The sequence below is a fragment of the Neophocaena asiaeorientalis genome, unplaced genomic scaffold (genome assembly GCF_003031525.2).
Source record: "Neophocaena asiaeorientalis asiaeorientalis breed wild unplaced genomic scaffold, Neophocaena_asiaeorientalis_V1.1 scaffold86, whole genome shotgun sequence".
In the NCBI taxonomy this organism is placed as follows: Eukaryota; Metazoa; Chordata; class Mammalia; order Artiodactyla; family Phocoenidae; genus Neophocaena; species Neophocaena asiaeorientalis.
Genome location: NW_020175039.1, coordinates 7,694,029 through 7,712,940, shown reverse-complemented (window position 1 = coordinate 7,712,940; position 18,912 = coordinate 7,694,029). Strand labels below are relative to the sequence as shown.

The following is an 18,912-nucleotide window of genomic DNA, read 5'->3' as shown; positions in this document are numbered from 1 at the left end:
AGGAAGGAAAAGAAAAGGAGTGTTGGGGTTTTTTTTTTTTTTTTTTTTTTTTTTTTTTTTTTTGCGGTACGCGGGCCTCTCACTGTTGTGGCCTCTCCCGTCGCGGAGCACAGGCTCCGGACGTGCAGGCTCAGCGGCCATGGCTCACGGGCCCAGCCGCTCCGCTGCATGTGGGATCCTCCTGGACGGGGGCACGAACCTGCGTCCTCTACCTCGGCAGGCGGACTCTCAACCACTGCGCCACCAGAGAAGCCCAATGGTTAGTTTGATCAGAGCTCACCTCCTAGCTTGTGGATGCCACTTTCTCATTGTATTGTTACCTGGCAGAGAGAGAGCCAGCAAGTTCTCTGATATCTCTAATCCCACCGTGAGCCAACCCCCACCTCTTGACCTCAGCTAAATCTGATTACTTCACAAAAACCCCATCCCCAAATACCACCATGTTGGGGGATAGGGCTTCAACATAAGCATTTGGGGGAAAACCATTCAGTGCATATCACCCACTTTAGCAGAAAGGGGGAAATGTTGGTCAGAAAAAATAGAGATTCTTTTCTTGAGTGAATCCGTGCAAGTATTCAAATACCTAATTGGCCTGGGTTGCATTAATTACATTACCCTTTTGAGCCCCTACAACTGCCAGGCATGGTGGGTGATACAAAGGTGAACGGGACCCATGGGACAAGCTCCTTTGAGCTTGCCTTTGCCCGGAGAGAAGGAAATGGCAGGAGGGGAGGGCAGGCAGTCCGTGGTGAGTAAATGCTATGGGGGCACAGCCAGAAAGAGATGAGGTATAGGATGGAGGAGGTGACGTATGAGGTAGGGCTTGGAGGAGGTTAGGGTTTGGGCTGATAAAGGAAGAGGGAAAAGGATGTCCCAGGCGAAAGAAAGCCTTTGAATGGAAATCAAAAGTCAGAGAGCCATGGGGTGTATTTGGGGAATGGCAGGCAGTGGGGATTGGCTGGAGCATCTGATGGGAAGTAGAGGCCATGAGGCTTTAGGCTGGATGGAAAGTCAAGTCCAAATCCAAGGAGTCCTTGACTGTTACTGTACTGAGGGCATTTAACTTTTTTTTTTTTCTCATGACAATAAGAAGCAGGAGAGTGAACTGCTCAGAACTCCTTATTATGTAGAGTCAGGGGGTAGCCTGGATGTTTCCCCAGCTTCCTTAGTGATAGGAGTAGATGTAGGGAGGCAGCAAGCTGGACATGCTCGGGGGCCTCTGGTCCTCAGCCTCCCGTCTCCTGACATTCCTCACAAGTCCTCCTTTCACATGTCAGACCACCACACTGTGTCACACCCCCTCACCTTGGCAAGTGCCTGGTGCCCCTTTGCCACAGGTCTCTGGTGAACTCCTGCCCGTCCTCTTAGCAGCAGCTGGAGGTTCTTGTCTATGAAGCTGCCCACCTCTGACTCCCTCAGAGCTGGCCCTCCCCTCTTTTCTGCATATGTTGTAACTAGACCATCTCTCCATTGTGATTTTCACAACAATTTGCTTGCATACATACTTCTCTCTTGTTTGACTGAAAGGCCACTGAGAGAAGGAACCACATTTATTCATCTGTATTCGTAGGGCTGGCACCATGCTTGGCATATCATAGGTACTTAAAAAATAGTTGCTGAATTGAATTATGTTTAATTAAAGAGTAGAAAGAGCCCTGGACCTGGAGTCAGGAGCCCAGAGTCCAAACCCAGCCCTGCAAACCAACAAAGGTACCTGCCTTTTCTGAGTCTGTCTCCTCAACCATAAGGGGAGTAAGGAATGATACTTTCTATTTCGTAATTTCATCCTGAAAGACTCTATTATATTCCTGGAGCGTGATGGCTGTACTTCTGGCCATCACACTTACCTCACCCATAGCTACTTGTTCAGAGTCTGGTGAGATCATGGAGGGCCAATATGAAAAGATCGGATGTTGTTACTGCTGCTGGGGGTCCCGCTGCCTGCCCGACATCACCAAGTGCAAGGGAAAGGATGTCCTGTGCATGTATGAAGCAGAAATGCAGTGGAGAAGGGACTAGAAAGCTGATCAAGAAATTGTTAACATTATCCAGGAAGGGGTGGAGGCTTGTCAGTGGAGGGGAGGCAAGAGCTACAAACAGGATTGTGCCAGGGAGTCAGAGCAGCTGCCAGGTGGCCAAGGAGCAACTGGACCGCCATCCTGACTTGCGGGCCATGATCCGGCTAGACTTCCCCTCTAGACTGTGAGCTCCATGAGAGTTGAGGCCTTGTCTGTTTTGTTCATGGCTCTGTTATCTACACCTTGCCCGGTGTTTGTGCATCTGACGGTAACACGGACGCATCACTTACTCTCTTTGGGCTTCGATTTCTTTATCTCGTAAAAGAAGGAAGGTCCCTTTCTCAGTGTACTGTTCTATGCTGTTAACATTTTCTAGCCCGAGGGTAGGTAGTAATAATGCTTATGGCGATTTTGGAATGATCATTTCCAAAGGAATCCAAAGGCAAACATAGTATGTTGGTGCTGTGTCTACCAGAGCTCCACAGAGGACTGGGAGAACTAGGAAAGCTGAAGGTCTGGGAAGATTATGGGAGCTGTGCCATGTTGACGACATTTTCTTTCAGCTCTGGCCAGACAGTGACCTCCAGGTGAGGGACCTGAAATGAAAGTGTTCCTGGGTCTTAAATGAGATGTTGTTTGCCACGCACGTTGGAGGGACCCTGCTGGGTTTAGAGCTCCTGTACCTCTGCACGCTCCTTTGTCAACCTCTTGCACCCCTACCCCCGGCAACCTGAGGTGGTTGTTACCAAGGTGATCACCCACGATGGACGGACCCCGGTGTCCTCGCTCCTTAACTGGGCTCAGCAAGGCAGCCTCTTGGCGGAAGCAGGACTAGGTTAGGCCGGGACCTACACAGGGGAGGCCCCAAGCTGAGTGAGGCTCACAGCTGCTGTAGCTGATGCCCTAGGGTGGCAGACATGACTACGGACCAGAGTACAGAGAACGGAAGATGAGGGAATGCTTGTGTATTGAAGCAAACTGGGCTTTTGGAAAAGCTTCTCCTTCTGCCTGGAATGCCCTTCCACTCTCTTATCTGGGTCAACTTCAGGGCTCCCATAGCTGTCTCCTCTTGTGAGAAGCCCTCCCTGATCCTCAAGTCTGTGCACCCAGAGCACTTTGCACAATTCTTAGTCCTTTGCATCCTGCATTATAATGGCCCCAGCTGCAGTTACAAGACAGCAAAGCTCCCAGGAGACAGGAGCTGTGGTCTAGCTCAGCTCTGCTGAGGATTCTGTGGATAGCCAGAATCCTCGCACAGTTCTGGCAGAAAGCAGCTGCTCAATAAATATGTGCTGAATGAATGAACTGGAAATTTTACACCACTCTTGTGGGAGAAAGATGAAACAAGTTGATATCACAGTTTCAATAAAATCCACCTACTGATTTTTACAAGATATCCTGTGGTCTGTGAAGCTAAAAAGACATTCCTTTGCCTTCTTTTTTTTTTTTAATTTCGTTTTTGGCTACGATGTGGCACATGGGATCTTTTGTTGCAGCGCACAGGCTCCTCGTTGCGGTGTGCAGGTTTCTCTCTAGCTGCGGCACGTGGGCTTCTCTCTAGCTGTGGCAGGTGGGCTCAGTTGCCCCGCGGTATGTGGGATCTTAGTTCCCTGACCAGGGATCGAACCAGCGTTCCCTGCATTGCAAGGCGGATTCTGAATCACTGGACCACCAGGGAAGTCCCTCCTTTGTCTTCTGTAACAGAACCTAACTTTAAGCAACAACACTTCAACATAAAGGGAATTTGGGGTGGTGTTCAAATATACTGCAAAGTGGACTTATGTTTTATAAAGATTGTCAGCAATAAAAGTTGAAATATAAATTATAGGGTTATCCCCAAATTCACTGGAAAATTAAATTAACCACAAATGTGTCCCATTCCTCCCCATTTTCCCTCCCTAATCTCTTTCATTCTCCAAACATCCTGATAAATTACCACTTCACTACAATATGTTCATCTGTTAGGAAGTGAATGAACGAATACTTCTGTAGCTGGTAAAAGGGTGGAGAAGGAAATGTCTTCCTCCTGTGAGGGGCAAATATCTTCCTCCTGGTATTTCCCATCTTAGCATTTTGCCTTCCATTCACTTCTGTAGAACCTGGTTTCTTACCTCTAAAAATTAGGAAAATAAAGTTTGCTCTTTCCTCCCTAGCACAGGAATATGATCCAGTGCCTCTGCACGCATTGGAGGGTAAGGAAGCTTCTGGACCCACAAGTGAAGCTTTCAGATACAAACTCAATTCAATCAGCCAAGAGAGTTTTTGTGGAGTTACTATTACCAGGTAGGTGGCCCCCAAGAACAGTCAGACCACTGGGATGCAATTACAGAAAGTCCAGTAGGACCAAACCCAGAAAGGCTGGCATTGAGCGGAATAGCTTCTAGAGAGGAGCTAATGCACCCCTCCCCTGTCTGCACGGAGCCCACACTTTAATCCACCCAGCTCTCTGAGGAGAGCAGTTCTGGGTCTTAGAGCAGAGAAGGGTGATTTGAAAAGCAGTGAAAGGCAGAGAGGATTAGGCTGAGTGGAAAATGTTCCCGACGTGGAGAGTGAGGGTAGGTCTCGGATAGCCTTACCTTACACGCACTTCCACCTGGAGAATTCTCCCTACTCATCCCTATGTGGCCACTCAAGGATTAGCTTCTCTGGCGATCCTTCTCTAGCTTTCCCAGACATTACTAGTCACCCCTTCTGTGAGGTCCTTCAGCACAATGAATGCAACCCTGGTCCAAAGCACTCATCATAATGTCATCTTATGGTTGCTTCTTAGCATGCTGGGTTCCTGCACTGGACTGAGCTCCCCATCTTATCTCCACCTTCCCAGGGCCTGGCACTGGCTGCATTCACTCGACGTCTGTTGAGTGAATTGTCACACTGATCCTTTTGCTGCCACCAAACCAGGTGGACCAGAAAAGAAATGGACAACAGGACAATTTCATCCTTAAATCATGACCTTTGGGGACAGAACATCCCTTAAGAGGTCATCAAATTCATTCCCCTCATTGAGCAAGACTGATGAAGTGCCCACTGGGATGCACTCTGGTCCTGTCTTTGGCTCTGGTCCTCAGCATCCTCAGCATCACTGTGCCCCAGGCTATTTTTTCAGCCCTCAGCTAGCTCCACCTCCTCTTTTGTAAAACCTGTTTAATAACTGTCTTTTCATAGCATTTAATTAACCAGACAATAGGCCATACCTTTCTATTACAAAAAATTTCAAACAGACACAAAAATAGAATAGTAGAAGAAAGCATGTACCCAATCACCCAACTTCAGCATCTATCAACTCATGACCAGTCTTGTTTCCCCTCTAGTCACTGGATTATTGTGAAGCAAATTCCAGCCATCATGTCAAATAAACACTTTTTTTAAACTTGCATTGCATTCGTAGAAATGAAGAAAATTTATTTAAATCTCGAGGAACCTCTCTCTATGTGTTTTGGGAGGGAGGAGGCATAGAACTTTCGAAATCATATCACATACATCTCCAAAAGCCTCAAACTGATTTTTTTTTTTTTTTTTGCAAACAAACACTTAATGGATGTCAGAAGTAAGAAACAAGCAATTATTGTATAGAATGTCAGTACTGACTTTGCAAGGACCAGACCCCGTGTGCTCTCTCTGGAACAAAGATGACAGAAAGGCAGGAGCAGCTTAATGGACCAACCCCCTCAAGCACCTTTTTCTTCTGTGTTAAACAGTTGTAGTCATGTGCAGACACATACCCACTCGCTCGCTCTCACCCACAGACACACACACACAACAGGAGTGGACATCTCTTCACTCCCACTCACGCCTGCCCTCGTTCACCTGCAGCTGTCTGGTTTGGGCGGTTGCTTTCTGAACACACTGGAGAACTCAGAGCCTCAGCACTAGAAAGCTTTCTTTCTAAAGTAGCACACTGCTTCACGGAGGCTTAGGTCTGTGGCTCCTTGAGGCATCGCCAGAGGATGAATCAAATCTACAGCCCACAGTCACTCAGTATGCCAAAATGCTCCTTTCGGGATGTCAGGTTAGGCAGTGTTAAAGAACCCTGCATAATGGCCAATGCTATTTATACTGACGATTATGAACTCTGTTTATATGCTTAAGATCCCGTACTGGGAAAACATTCCTGCCCACTCAATACTTTTCACTGCTCAGGTGTCACCCTGTCGATCTCAGAGCACTTAGCACACAGTACTTATACCCGGGGAAATGTGTGAGGAATATTTATCATCCTCTTCAGACAGAGGGGTAAAGAGAGACCAGAAAGAGAATGAATGTTTTTCTGGAGTCCCCTTCATGTACTATGGCAGGTGTTGTCTCCTCAAATTCTCACAATAATTCTTTAATGCATTTCTTTTATTGGCTCCATGTTGCAGAAAGAAAACATTGAATCTCAGGGGATTGAATTGATTTGCCCAAAGTTGCTTTTAGCTGCTAAGTGCTAGAGCCTGGATTCTAACCCAATTTTTCTAACCACCAAACCCATGCTCTTTTTTCTATACTTTTTTTCTTTTTTCTGTACTCTTTTTTTTTCCAAGTATGAGAAACTACCCCCCATTTAAATTATTTTTTAACTTTTCATTTTGAAATAATTTAAGATTCATTAAAAAAACTTATAAACATAGCTTCCCATAAACCCTTCACCTTTCTTTTCCAAAGGTTAACATCTTATAGAACCATAATAAAATGACCCAAACCAGGAACTTAGCATTGATACAATACTATTAAGTGATCTATGCACCTTATTCGAATGTCACCAACTGTCTGACTAATGCCCTTTCTCTGGTCCAGAAGCCAATCTGAATCACGCATTGTATTTAGTTATCATATCTCTTTGGACGCCTCCAATCTAGGAAAGTTCCCCCTTCATTCTTCATCTTTCACGACCTTGACATGTTGGCTGGTTGTTTTGTAGAACGTCCCTTAATTGGGATCCCTTTTAATGCTAAAAGAGTTTCACAAACTCTCAAATGACTGTAGTTGTACTTTGAGTATCTGCTCATTGAGAATATATTTATTGACAAGAAGCTGCCCTGAAGTGAAGGATGCTTTTGATATTGCTCATCACGGTGCCTTCCACATACATTTGAAAACTTGTATGTGTGTCTGTGAGATAATTTTTATTTACTATACTGGCAATGCTTAGGTATATTTAGTTTCATCTACCCCTGTGATATTTTGGAAGCTCCTCCTGAGGTCCGCAGCCCACAATCATACACACGTCAAGGCAGAGGTTCTCAAAGAAAGTTTGGAGAAGACCATTGAGAGTTGGTAGATCAGATAACATCAAGAGCTAATGTTCACTCCATCTTTGAGAATTTATTGTGCATTTGTACTCTATTCTTTGCCAAGAGTTTTGCATGCATTATATCATTTGAGCCTCACAATAGTACCTCTAAGACAAGTACTATTATTGGCATTCCCATTCTACAGTGGAAGAAATTAAGATTTCGAGTCTGTAAGTGACTTGCCCAAGGTCACACATCTACTGCACAGCAACACTGGGATTTGAACACAGTTCTGCTTGGCTCTGAAAGCCCCATATTCTTATCCACCATGCTAATTTTCTCCAAAAACATCTCTGATTTTTTGCTTCCATTGTTCCTATGTCTGGAAAAGCCTTCATTTCCTATTTTCCAAATTCTTTCCCTGGTTCAGTCTTTAAGGCCTAGTGCTAAGGGCGTTCTTCTAGGGAGATTTCTTCTGGTGGAAAGAGAAACTGGATTTATACCACCCCCAGGTACAGCTCCTCCACCTGATACGGCATAAAAGAGGACAACAGAATTAGAAGGGGCTTGGATATTCCTGAGTACAACCTCTTCCTTATATAATAACAATAACTACTACTATTTATCCCATGCTTTCTGTGGGTCAGCAGTGTTCCAAATGTTTGGCGTGTGTTATCTCATTGATATCCCACAGCAACCCTAAGAGGGAGGTACTAATACTGTGGAGGGGGAGACTTCTAGAGCTCACCCACATCTGGATTTCCTCTCTTTCCAGGTACCTAGGAGGATGACACTCTCTACCCCTGCTGCCGTTAGGCAGAGCCATGTTTCTAGATCCAGCCAAGTTGTAGGCGAGTGTGATGTGCCATTCCAGAGCTGAAGCACTTCATTGTCGGTATTCAGTGAGCTGTGAGGAAGCGGGCTGTGCACCATCTGTTGCCTTACTCTGGGACTCTGGGGCTTCCCCAGAGAGGCCCCCGATTGGACTTTGCTCAAGATTACCCTCTGAACATAATTCAGGAGAGGGAATTGATGGTTGTATTCATCAGGGAAATTGACATTAGCTGGGCAATGTCTTAACACAGTCAAAGTCTGCATCTCTCCGTCATGTCACACTCCCACGGTGGCTAGACTTTTCCATCTTGTGGCTGCCCCATGTGAACCCTGTAGCTCTCAGATCACGGAGGCAGGGATGGAGAGGGATGCAAGAGGCATCCCTTCCTGCCTCTGCCCCGAGTGACACATATCCCTTCCTTCTTAGTCACATGGTCCTGTGCCCACCCAACTACTGCCCTCTCCTCTACCGGTGCCCACACCTCTGTGTCTTATATGTCTGGGAACCTCAGGTCTGGCGGAAGCATTTCGCCTTCCTATTTGGCTTCCTCCTCAAACTGCTGCCTAATAAACAATATTACTGTGAAGTCGTCACCTACTTCGGAATTGTCAAAGCTAATGGTTAGAAATGCAGATTCCAGGGCACCACCTCTGCATCTTCCCCTTCCTGACGCACTTCTTGGTGCCCACAGATGTCTCAGAACTATTGTAATGTGTGCAGCCCAGGTCAGTGTTATCCAAACTTCAGTCGCTTACACTGTTCGACATATTCATACTATTGTTTTCTTCGTACGTAACATTTTTCTGTAAATGTCTCATATTTTTACTTCAGTAAATTTATTTCTAAAGGAGACTTTTTGCCACTACCATAAGTGAAAAAGCGGTATCATTCACCATAAAAAGAAGAGACGAGTTGTGCTAATACGATAGAATATTATTCAGCACTAAAAAGGAATGTGCTATCAAGCCATGAAAAGACGGAACCGTAAATGCATACAAATAAATGAAAGAAGCCAATCTAGAAAGGCTACATACTGCATGATTTCAACGATATGACATTCTGGAAAAGGCCAGACTATATTGCAGGCGTTCAGGGGTGGGGGCAGAGGGATGAATGGGTGGAGCACAGGGGATTTTTCAGGCAGTGAAACTATTCTATATGATACTATAATGGTAGATACATGTCATCATGCTTTTGTCAAAGCCCTTAGAATGTACAACACCAAGAGTGAACTGCAGTGCAAATTATGGACTTTAGGTAATAACAATGTGTCAGCGTTCGTTCATCAATTGGAAAAAAGCACCACTCTGATGCAGGATGTTGATGGTGGGGGAAGTAGGGAGGAGGGGTGAGGGTGAGTATATGGGAACTCACTCAGTGTTTCTTTGAACATTAAATTGCTTTAAAAAATAAAGTCTGTTAATAAAAAAGAATAGACACAAACAAATGCAAGCAAAACAAGATTAACAGATTCTAGCTAGGTATTGCTGTATGTCCAAAGGCTCTGAGCCTGGTGCCTTCTCTCTTTGTTTGCAGAGGAGAATGACAAGCGTTAGAAGGGTGTTAAAGACGTATCATCTCTTCAATGAGATTTTCTCCTGGACATAATCATAAGGCATGAGAGCAAAATGAGAAGAGAACAACATTCTCACTTGAGGATCTATGTTATTTAACGTCGTGTCTGTCTGGGGTATCCATCCTACCCCAGCTTCCAGAAACACTAGTCTAGGCATGACCCTGAATGCAAACACCTCGCTGTCACACGTTGAGCAGGTTTTTCCACTGCCACTTCCTCAACATGCTCCTCCATGTGCATGGTCTGCTCCTGGCCTCTAGGGACTCAGAGTCCAGAAAAGTGTCTTTCTGCACAGTTCCTGCCAAGCAGACAGTGTTGCTTAACAAAGATCTGTCAGGGACATGGTGGTGATGGAGATGGTAAAGACAAATATGTTAGGAGTGAAGGACCCAGGCAGGAGAGGACAGAGGTCCAGCAGAGTCAGGCAACGGAAGACAGAAAGTCAGCCAAACAGAGACACCGGATCTAAACGTGCATCCCTGAGGGTCAGGCACAAAACAGCTGGCGTTTACTGTGGTCAAAGCACAGCCTTAATCAGAGTATCTGATTTTTTAAGGTTGTCGTGAGACAGTGTGGTAGAAAAGGCAGCAGTGTAATCTGGGGGCCCCACTCCAGGTCTCTGAGTTACACGAACAGAATGGGACAAATATTGTTCCCATTTAATGAACAGCTGCTGTGTGCCTAGAACTTTAATCCTGCCCACTCCTTATGACAAGTGTTCAAGCTCAGTATTTTATTCCTGTTTTATAAGCAATGAAATCTAGGTGCAGGGAGGTTAAATAAGTCACACAAGATCACCCAGCTAGGAAGGCCCCAAATTGTGATTTAAATCCATGTCTTCCTGACTTGAAATCCCATGTTCTTCCCATCCTTCTGAAATTGTACGAGAAAAGATCTGCTCCTGGTCAAGTGGTCGCAAGCCAGGATGATGATCACTGTGATTACTGGAACAAGAATCATTGCTATTTGTCGTTATAGAATCAGAAAAGGAGGTTGGATGGGGTGAAAGGTATCTCAAGAGATTGTCCATATCCCCCTTGCTTGGCATTTTAATTTATATAGACACATACATACACATATGTGCCCATGTACACACAAGCAAATATGCCTTCTACTACGTGTACACTAGGAACCAAAGATAACTCTATCAGTCTGGAATGAACATGTACCAGGATGGAGGGGAAAGGATCAACAAATACTGAATTCCTACTGTATGCAGAGCCCTATGCTAGCCACCAGGGTAGTTTCAAGAGGCTTCTTCTGCAGAAATTGATGTTGATTCTCTTCAGCCACATCCAGAGTAACCTTTCAATAAAGAAGGAAACTAATTCGATCTGTTTTCCTCAACACCTCTGAGCACAGGCCCTGGAGATATTCTCATCAGAGCAATGAGAATTGCTCTGGGTGCCAGACTGGGGCTTGTGTGTCCCCTTTGTGGGCTTGGATCACAGAGTTGGACAGAGCTTCTGTTCACAGATCCCCTTCTTTGCGGACAGTTTGCATCTACCTAGAACTCAAATTATAACTTATTCAATTTCACCTATTTTGTCATGCGTCGGTCATTCCCATGTGCGTCCCATTTTTACTTTTAACATACACAGAGGGAGGTATCAAATGTGTACTATATGTAATACAGAGTCTAAGTGACTCTATCTTACATACGATACTTCTTGAGAGGGGGATGGTATACGGTTCAGCCCACACAGTATTCACTTGCCAGCTCCTTCACATCCGGGCTCACTTCCAACTTGGCTTCCTTCTCATCAAACAAGAAGCAGCTAGCTCATTCCCACACTCCTTTGAGTATCCCCTCCCCGTCAAACCTACCCGCCTCTCCCAACTCACAAGCCACAACTGGGCTTCTCCAACGTACCAGCTGGAAAAAAGAGCAGAGAGAGAGAGAGAGAGATTGATTCCCAGTATCTCTCCTTTCTCCTTCCAGGCTCTTTTGAAATGCATGTTTCACTCCTGCTCTACTGGCTTTATTAAGTAATTCTCTGTATGGGGGCCTCAGCTAGAAGCCACACCCAATAAATTAGCCAACCACCACAAACAGATGCAGTCTGGCAAGTGAAGAAGGATTACTCCAAAGTGAACCCCATGCAGAGGATCTACAGACAGTTGAGGTGAGAATCACTCCACCACTGTCAAGACACCAGGTGTCTCCCCTCCTCCAGTCCCTAATTCTGTCTGTGAATGACAGACAGCTTCACTGAACACTTTATTCACATGTATGCACTTGCATGTGTGTGCATGTAAAGAATAGATAGCTAAATATGGAAAATAGCCAGGGACCCAGTGTTGAGGTTTGAACATCCTTACATCATCTCCCAATAAGTATTAGAGCACTGGTGAGAACCCTAAGGAAGTGGTCCTTGGACCTTCCAGTTTAAATAGGACTAGGACTAGCAGATGTAGCAACTGAAAAACTTCAGTGGGAAAAAAAATCTCAGATGGGAAAATGAAAACAGCTCGCTCATGACTTTGGGGAAGGTGTGGCAAGTGTGCTTCCCCTTTCCTGGGATGGTTTTGCATTCTAGGTCCACGATGGTATCTGTTCCCTGCCATTCATGAAATGCTTGCTCTCCTGTTGTATGTGCATGGTGTAAATTCAGGATTGCAGCAATCACATGCTTGCCAACAACTTAGGATTTCTATGAACACAGGACAGAGAATATTCTTTGTGATCTTTGCAGAAGATGCCATGGCATAATACATGCCATGTATTATATACACGGGAAATAGATATTCTGGGACTAGATGACCCCTTGAATTGGAAGGGATGCAGACCCATCTCTTTGTGCTTAGATTAAAAATCTCTCTGGACCCCAAGAAATCTCATAACGAACCTCAAGTCTCAAGCTCAAAAGGGATCTTGAGGGTCACTAGTTCCAGTTGCCCACTTGAGCCCTCTTTCTAAGGCAGCCTATACTATCTTGGGACAGCTTTGATAGAAGGTTCTTTCTGATATCAAAACCCAAGTTGGCTTCCCTGGAGATTCCATCACTGGCCAAGGCACTGCCCTTTGTGATTCCACAGAACAGGTCTGCCCCTTCTTGCGCACAACACACGGTCAGCATTTGATGCCAGTGAATATCCTTCTCCCTCGCAGTCTCTTCTCCCCAGTTCCCCTACCTGTGGGGCTGCCCACTGGATGAACTCTAAAGGCTCATTCACTCAACAAATAATTATAGAACGTGAAGCAAGTGCCAGGAACTGGATTGATGAGCAAACACAACCATGTCATTGCTTCCAGGGATCTTACAGTCCCTTTGCAGTACCTCCCTTAGACCCAGGCAAGAGGGCCCCTTGCTATAGAAGGCTCCACTCTGACCCTTCTTCAGCTGCATGCTTCCCATAGGGTGAGGTGCCTACAGGGTCAAGGACCCACATCCTCCTTCTAGAACATGCTTCAGTTACCTGGAACCCTGGAATGTCTTCCTATTCAGCCATGAGCCTGCTCCCAAAACCTTCATGGTTCTCTTTCTTCAGAATCAAAGAAAGAGGGGCAAGGGGAAGCTCTTTGGAGGTGGTATAGATAGAGCCTGGACAAGCCAGTGAGTGTGCCCACACATGTATGTCCAAGGCTTATTATGGTGCAGGATGGAGCCAGCTGTGGAAAGAGAATCAAATCAGAGTGGCCTGTTGACCAAGGGCCAGATATCCTCATTTGGCTAGTACAGAATTCAGAGGACTCTAAGAGTTTTAAATGCAAATCTGTCTTCCAGGTTGTTTTGAAGGTATATTTGTCAGGATAGAAGGATAAAATGCACTTTGTTTAACAGTTTGTTAGCTGGATTTATTACTTTTAAATATTTTGGTCTATGATATGTGAGCCTCCATCCATACTCTTGCCCTGGGGTCCATAAATGTTAGGGATGGGTCTATTCTTTGTGGATACAGATATTAGTTAATTAATCACAGAAAGAAATGTAAAATTGAACCATATTTCTAAGAAAAATAATATACCATTTGGGTCTCTCCTAAAATGTTCTGCTTGATCTCCATTCCCAGGGTTCTCCTTGCATCTTGGGGTCTCCAGGTTCCCTTGAGCCCTGCAAAGCCCTTCCCTTATTTTCTGAGATCCCAAAACACTGACTAAAATATTCCACATACTATTGCCCCTTCTGAACTCAGAGCTTCAGGGAAATGAACCGTAGGAAGAATAAGGGAGGCAGACCAAGATTGTTAATCTCTTACAGACTCATTTCCTGCTTTTCATTAGGTCCAAAACAGATGCCCCATCACCACACTGCCATGGTAGATTCCATCTTTGTACCCACTCCAGGGGCTCCACAGCTGACCCAGCCTGGGAGGCGGTTTCACCTCTTTGTTAAGGTATCCGTGTGTCTCACATCTCTTCCGCTTCCAGCTGTCTAAACTCAGCCTAAATCTATTTCTTCTCACTTGGTCTGCAGCAGCAGGAGAGAAACCTTCTCTGACTAATTGGGGAAAAGGTAGCAAATTCATCCACTTGTCTCTCTGAATAGGCACCCCACACACTAGCCGCTTTTAAGCATGCATCTCTTTCTCGTCCCCGATATTACTGTAATTCACCTGCGACTCACTGTCTGTGTGCCCTTGATCTCTCTAAGCCTCTGTGATGTCTGGGTTAGATTGTGAAACTCCCTGAGGGGGCAGGGCCACATCTGCCCCGTGTCTCCAGACCCTGCTCAGCAGAGCAGCCCACATAGGTAGGCACTTAATATAGACTTTTGATGATGGAAACAGAAGAACAGCATTCCGTCTAGAGCATTGTGAGGGGGCAAGAGGCAATCTACTACCACAGACAGACCACGTCACAGCAGCCCTCCTGCCAGACTGGGAGCTGGGGCACACTTTTTCCTTTTAAACAAGGTGTGTGGGAGGGGCACTGTCTCTTGCCTCCGAGATGACAGCAACAACAAACACTGTGACAGCACGGCTCTGATTGTGTGGACTGATCTGATGCTCAGAAAAACCTTATGAATTTGGGGACTATCATTATTATCCCGGTTTTCAAATGAGGAAACTGAGGCACAGAGAAGTTGTGTAAATCATTCAGGCCTCAGGCTGGGGCCATCTGGCTTCGGAGACCTCAGCTTGCCCACCACGGCACATGGTCCCCTGACGTGAACTAGTGGAGCTTCAAGCAGAAATGGAGAGTGAAGTGTTGCCGACCAGGCTCTTGTCCCACACTCTCGCAGATCCTTGATCGACCGACCCCTGTCCCACCTGAGTGACCGGCTGAGGGAAGGAGAGTGTCAGTCAGCTGTCCAGCCTTGAGCCAAGTTGGCCCTCAAAGCATTTGTTCACACCCCATCCCTCTCCCTCCTCCTATCTTTTCTATTTCTCAAACATGCTAAGCTTGTTCACACTTGGGTCTCCTCCACCTGGAAAACTCTTCCTCTAGACCTATGTCTGCAGCGTTGGGTCATCCTCATCACTTAGGTATCAGCTCAGATGGTACATTCTTAGGGAGGCTCTTCCTGGTCACTCTGTGTAATGTAGCTCCCAAGCCCTCCCTTTCATTCTTGTCTAACTCATTTTGTCTTCATCACAGCACTCAACGCCATCTGAAATCACTTTATTTGTCTACTAGTTTACTTGTTTATTTCTGTATCTTCACTAGACCTTTAGGTTCAGGAGATCAGAGACCTCATCTGTTTTGTTCACTCCTGGATACTCAGGGTCTGAAACAACATCTGGCATGCTGTAGGTACACAACAAACATTTGCTAAATAAATGCATGTGTGAATGAATAAGTAGTAAGTCCTTTACAGATATGTACAAATATGGAACTAGCTGGATCCTTCAGTTTCCTGCCCCTCACCACATACATTTCAAGCCATTGGCAGGAAGACACCCAAATTTTCAGTTTTTGCAGCCTTCTAGCCCCTGGAGCAGTGGCAAAAGACTGGGGAGCTGTTCAGTTCCTTTGTCTGGGCAGAGAAAAGACCAAGACATTCAGCTACTGAGACTGCAGACTGTCTGCACTCCATTCAGGGCCACGTGTGGACAATTGCTGGACACTCCCTCCTTGAACAGAAAACAAAATACTGAAATCTCAGCTTTTCACTTTCTGTGTCTGGCTGTCTCTCTCCCTCTCTTCCTTCTCTAGAGAGTTTTCCCCACCTCCTCCTCTTTGTCTCCCTTCCTCACTGAAATCCTGTGAAGAAACAGAAGTAAAAAGTGGGAAGATGTGTTCACATCTAACACATTTTACTCTTATTACTAATAACACAATCCCATTAAAATCTCCTGGCTGCTGCGCAAATAAAGCAAACCCCCGAAGTATAATAATATGCAGGGAGTGCTTGATTTGATCCAGTCTGAGTATCAACGTGACCCCCTATCCCTCCCACATAATAACAGAGCCCATTCCTTTATTGGTGTTAGCTTTTTTTTTTATTCCATGCTTTATTTATGACACATTGTAAAATTAACAAACAAGAAAAGAAAGCTCCTAACCTCCAACCAGACCCTGTATCACGTGAGGGTATTTCACAATATTCCTAATGATCCTTTTTATTTAGCAAAATACTGCTTTTCCGTGAGCAAAGTACATGCCATTATATATTAGTCACTTTCAAGTCATTTCCAGGCTCATTGTCTTCCGGATCCTCTCAACACATTTATAAGCAAATGAGGGGAACAGAAAACGCTTCCTCTAAATCACAGAAGTTGGAAAAGGGGCTCAAGGGTATAAAGAAATCTGAAGAAGTTCACACAACAGGTAAATATCCTCCAGAACAGACTCCAAGTCCTGCTGTATTCTAGAGACAAGGGTGTTCTTGCCAGAAGCCACACTCCCAGTGGCCCCTGTGACATGCAGACCTGAACCGGGGCACATGGAAGAAGAAAGAAATAGCTTAAGAAGTTAGGAAGCTAAATAAATCCTTTTTTTTTTTTTTTTTTTTTTTTTTTGGAGAAGATGGGGCTTCTGATTGGGGCAGATGCTGACCAGGAGCGTCCTAAAGTAAAGCACAATTCTTGTTCTCAGCCCCGCCACTCCTCCTTGTGTCTGTGCTGGATAGCCAGCACTGGAAGAGGGGCACAGTGCAGGCACCCTGGGCCTTCTTGCCTAACAAGAGTCCTTGGCTCTGGGCTGCAGTCCAATTGGGACTTCAGGCAATCCTAGTCACAAGAAGGAGGAACCCAGCCCTCAGCCTCTCAGAGACATTTATTCACACTGAGATCAACATCACCTCCTCTCATAATGCCCAGGCCACGGCCCCAGTCATCATCTGTCCCTGAAGTGCCCTGCCCCTTCTGGGCAAGGACAAAATGAATGAAAATGTCGGTGAAGCCTGACTCTCACAGAGAAAGCCTTCAACAAGAACCAGAGCCACTCAGGAGCACCGGCATGGCATCCTGCTACACCATCGTTTGTCCAAGGAGCACCGAGGAGTCTTACCCCACCTCCGGGAAACTAGTGAAGAAGTGGCTGATGTGACCACATAACCCTGCCCAGGGTGCAACTGAATGTTCTTTCACCAGCATCACTAACTAGATCAGATTTTCAGGTGAACCTTTCTGATCTGGGATTCTGTGGAAAGTGTTGCCACAATTCATGATTCTAGAAGAATGTGCACATACTATCCAGCACTGCAGAAACTAGACTGAAAGTGGAGCTAGAGGGGGTGGGGTGAGTATGTCTGTGAAAATCTGATTGAATGTAGTAGGGAGAACCCTTGGCCTTGGGAAGACTCTGGCCCATAAGGTACTAAGCATCTCCAATCCTGGATGGGGAGAGTTTAAGGGACTTTCTAAGTTTGTGTGCTTCAGGGCTGAGAAGGGAAATAGTTATGACAAGACTCCCTACTTCCTTCTCCATATTCCTTACACTCACTCTCACCCTACTTACCTACCTGCTTTCAACCTAGAAAAACTTGAGTCTGCCAAGAAGTGTCATAACAAACTGTATAGTCTTCATGAACTTACAATCCCTCTCCATCTCATCCTCGGTGACTGCTGTGGATGTCGATATAATATGGGAGGGGTTAGTATCAAAGTGAAGGAACAGGCATAGGCTTGCTGAGGACAAGATCTCCACACACTATCAGAGAGGGAAGAAGTCTGAATCTGGAACTGAAGATGGGCTGGGGAAATGTCACTAACAACAAATCAGATACAAGGATACCTCCGCAACAAGCATGAATGTACCACCAAGTTTCTTCACTTCACCCCTTCCAACTTCTGAATCTTCTACTCTGAGGATGCTTATGGAATTTTTGGATGGAATTGAACATATTCTAATTGAGCACTGGAAGGAAAATGCAAAAATGGGGTACAAGTGAGCCACCAAACAGGCTCCGCCAGGCACCAGACACCTCTTGGGCAAACTTAACCACATGAGACATCATTGAGGAGCCCTTAAAACTTACAGTCCTCACACTAGAAACAGCACAGTGGTTCCCCAGGGCAAGTAGGTGAGTAGCAACCTGCAAGACCTGGAGATCCCAGAAGGAAGCACAAAAAGGGAAAAAGGGTCTCACCTGTTCCGGCCCCTGGAAGCAGATGCGGCAGAGCGGGGTTCTCATGCCACTGTCCAGGCTGCTGCCCAGCGAGTAGCGATCCTCAGCCTTCCCCTTACAGAAGTCATCAGAAGAGGCACTGCTGAGCAGCAAGGCAGGTGGCTCTGCGGCTGGGCCACCCCAGTCATCTTCCACTGAAGGTGGCAGGGGAGGGGTCTCCCTGCCCACGCCTTCTCGAGGCCCCCTCCAGCCTGCCCGCCCCCCGGCACCCAGAGCTGGAAGGGTGTTGTTGGCTGCCACGCCGGGCGGCTGGGGTTCGCCGTGCATGGGCAGGGGCGCTGGAGGGGGGCGCCGCAGGAGGAGAACCTTCAGGTCATTGAAGAGCATACGGCAGCGGCACTTGAGGAGACCCTGGTGGCGCAGCATCTGGGAGGCTGGGAGGCACAATGCACAGCGGCACCAGGCACAGCAGTGCCACCACCACCACCAGGGCAGCCCGCTCTGGGGCATCAGCATGTGCCCGGTGGAAGCAGAGCGACCGGTAGGGGCACGCGGAGTCTTTGCAGAGGATGGGATCGGTAGAGGGGGTCCGCAGCGTATCTGTGTGATGGGGGGAGGCTTCGTTCGCACTGGCTCCTGTTACCTCCCTTCCAAGTAGCAAATAAATTGCCCCCAGGACTGACGACTTCTAGCCACTGCCTCTGAACTCTACCTGGAAAGCCCAACAATAGCAAAAGTTTCCTTGCCCCTCCACCTCTACCCCAACCTTAGGCTTTGCTCAGAGTGTCTCCTTTTTGCTTTTGACCTGGAGGCA

General features: G+C 46.3%; 1 protein-coding gene across 1 annotated transcript in view; it reads right to left on the bottom strand.

Annotated features, from left to right (window-relative positions):
* MARCHF4 (membrane associated ring-CH-type finger 4) overlaps nt 1–18,614 on the bottom strand; it is a 104,738-nt gene extending 86,124 nt beyond the window's left edge. The window contains exon 1 of the mRNA XM_024763313.1: nt 18,120–18,614. Coding sequence (XP_024619081.1) covers nt 18,120–18,614 — 495 coding nt within the window. The remainder of the gene's footprint in view (nt 1–18,119) is intronic.
* Between the last annotated feature and the right edge of the window lie 298 nt (nt 18,615–18,912).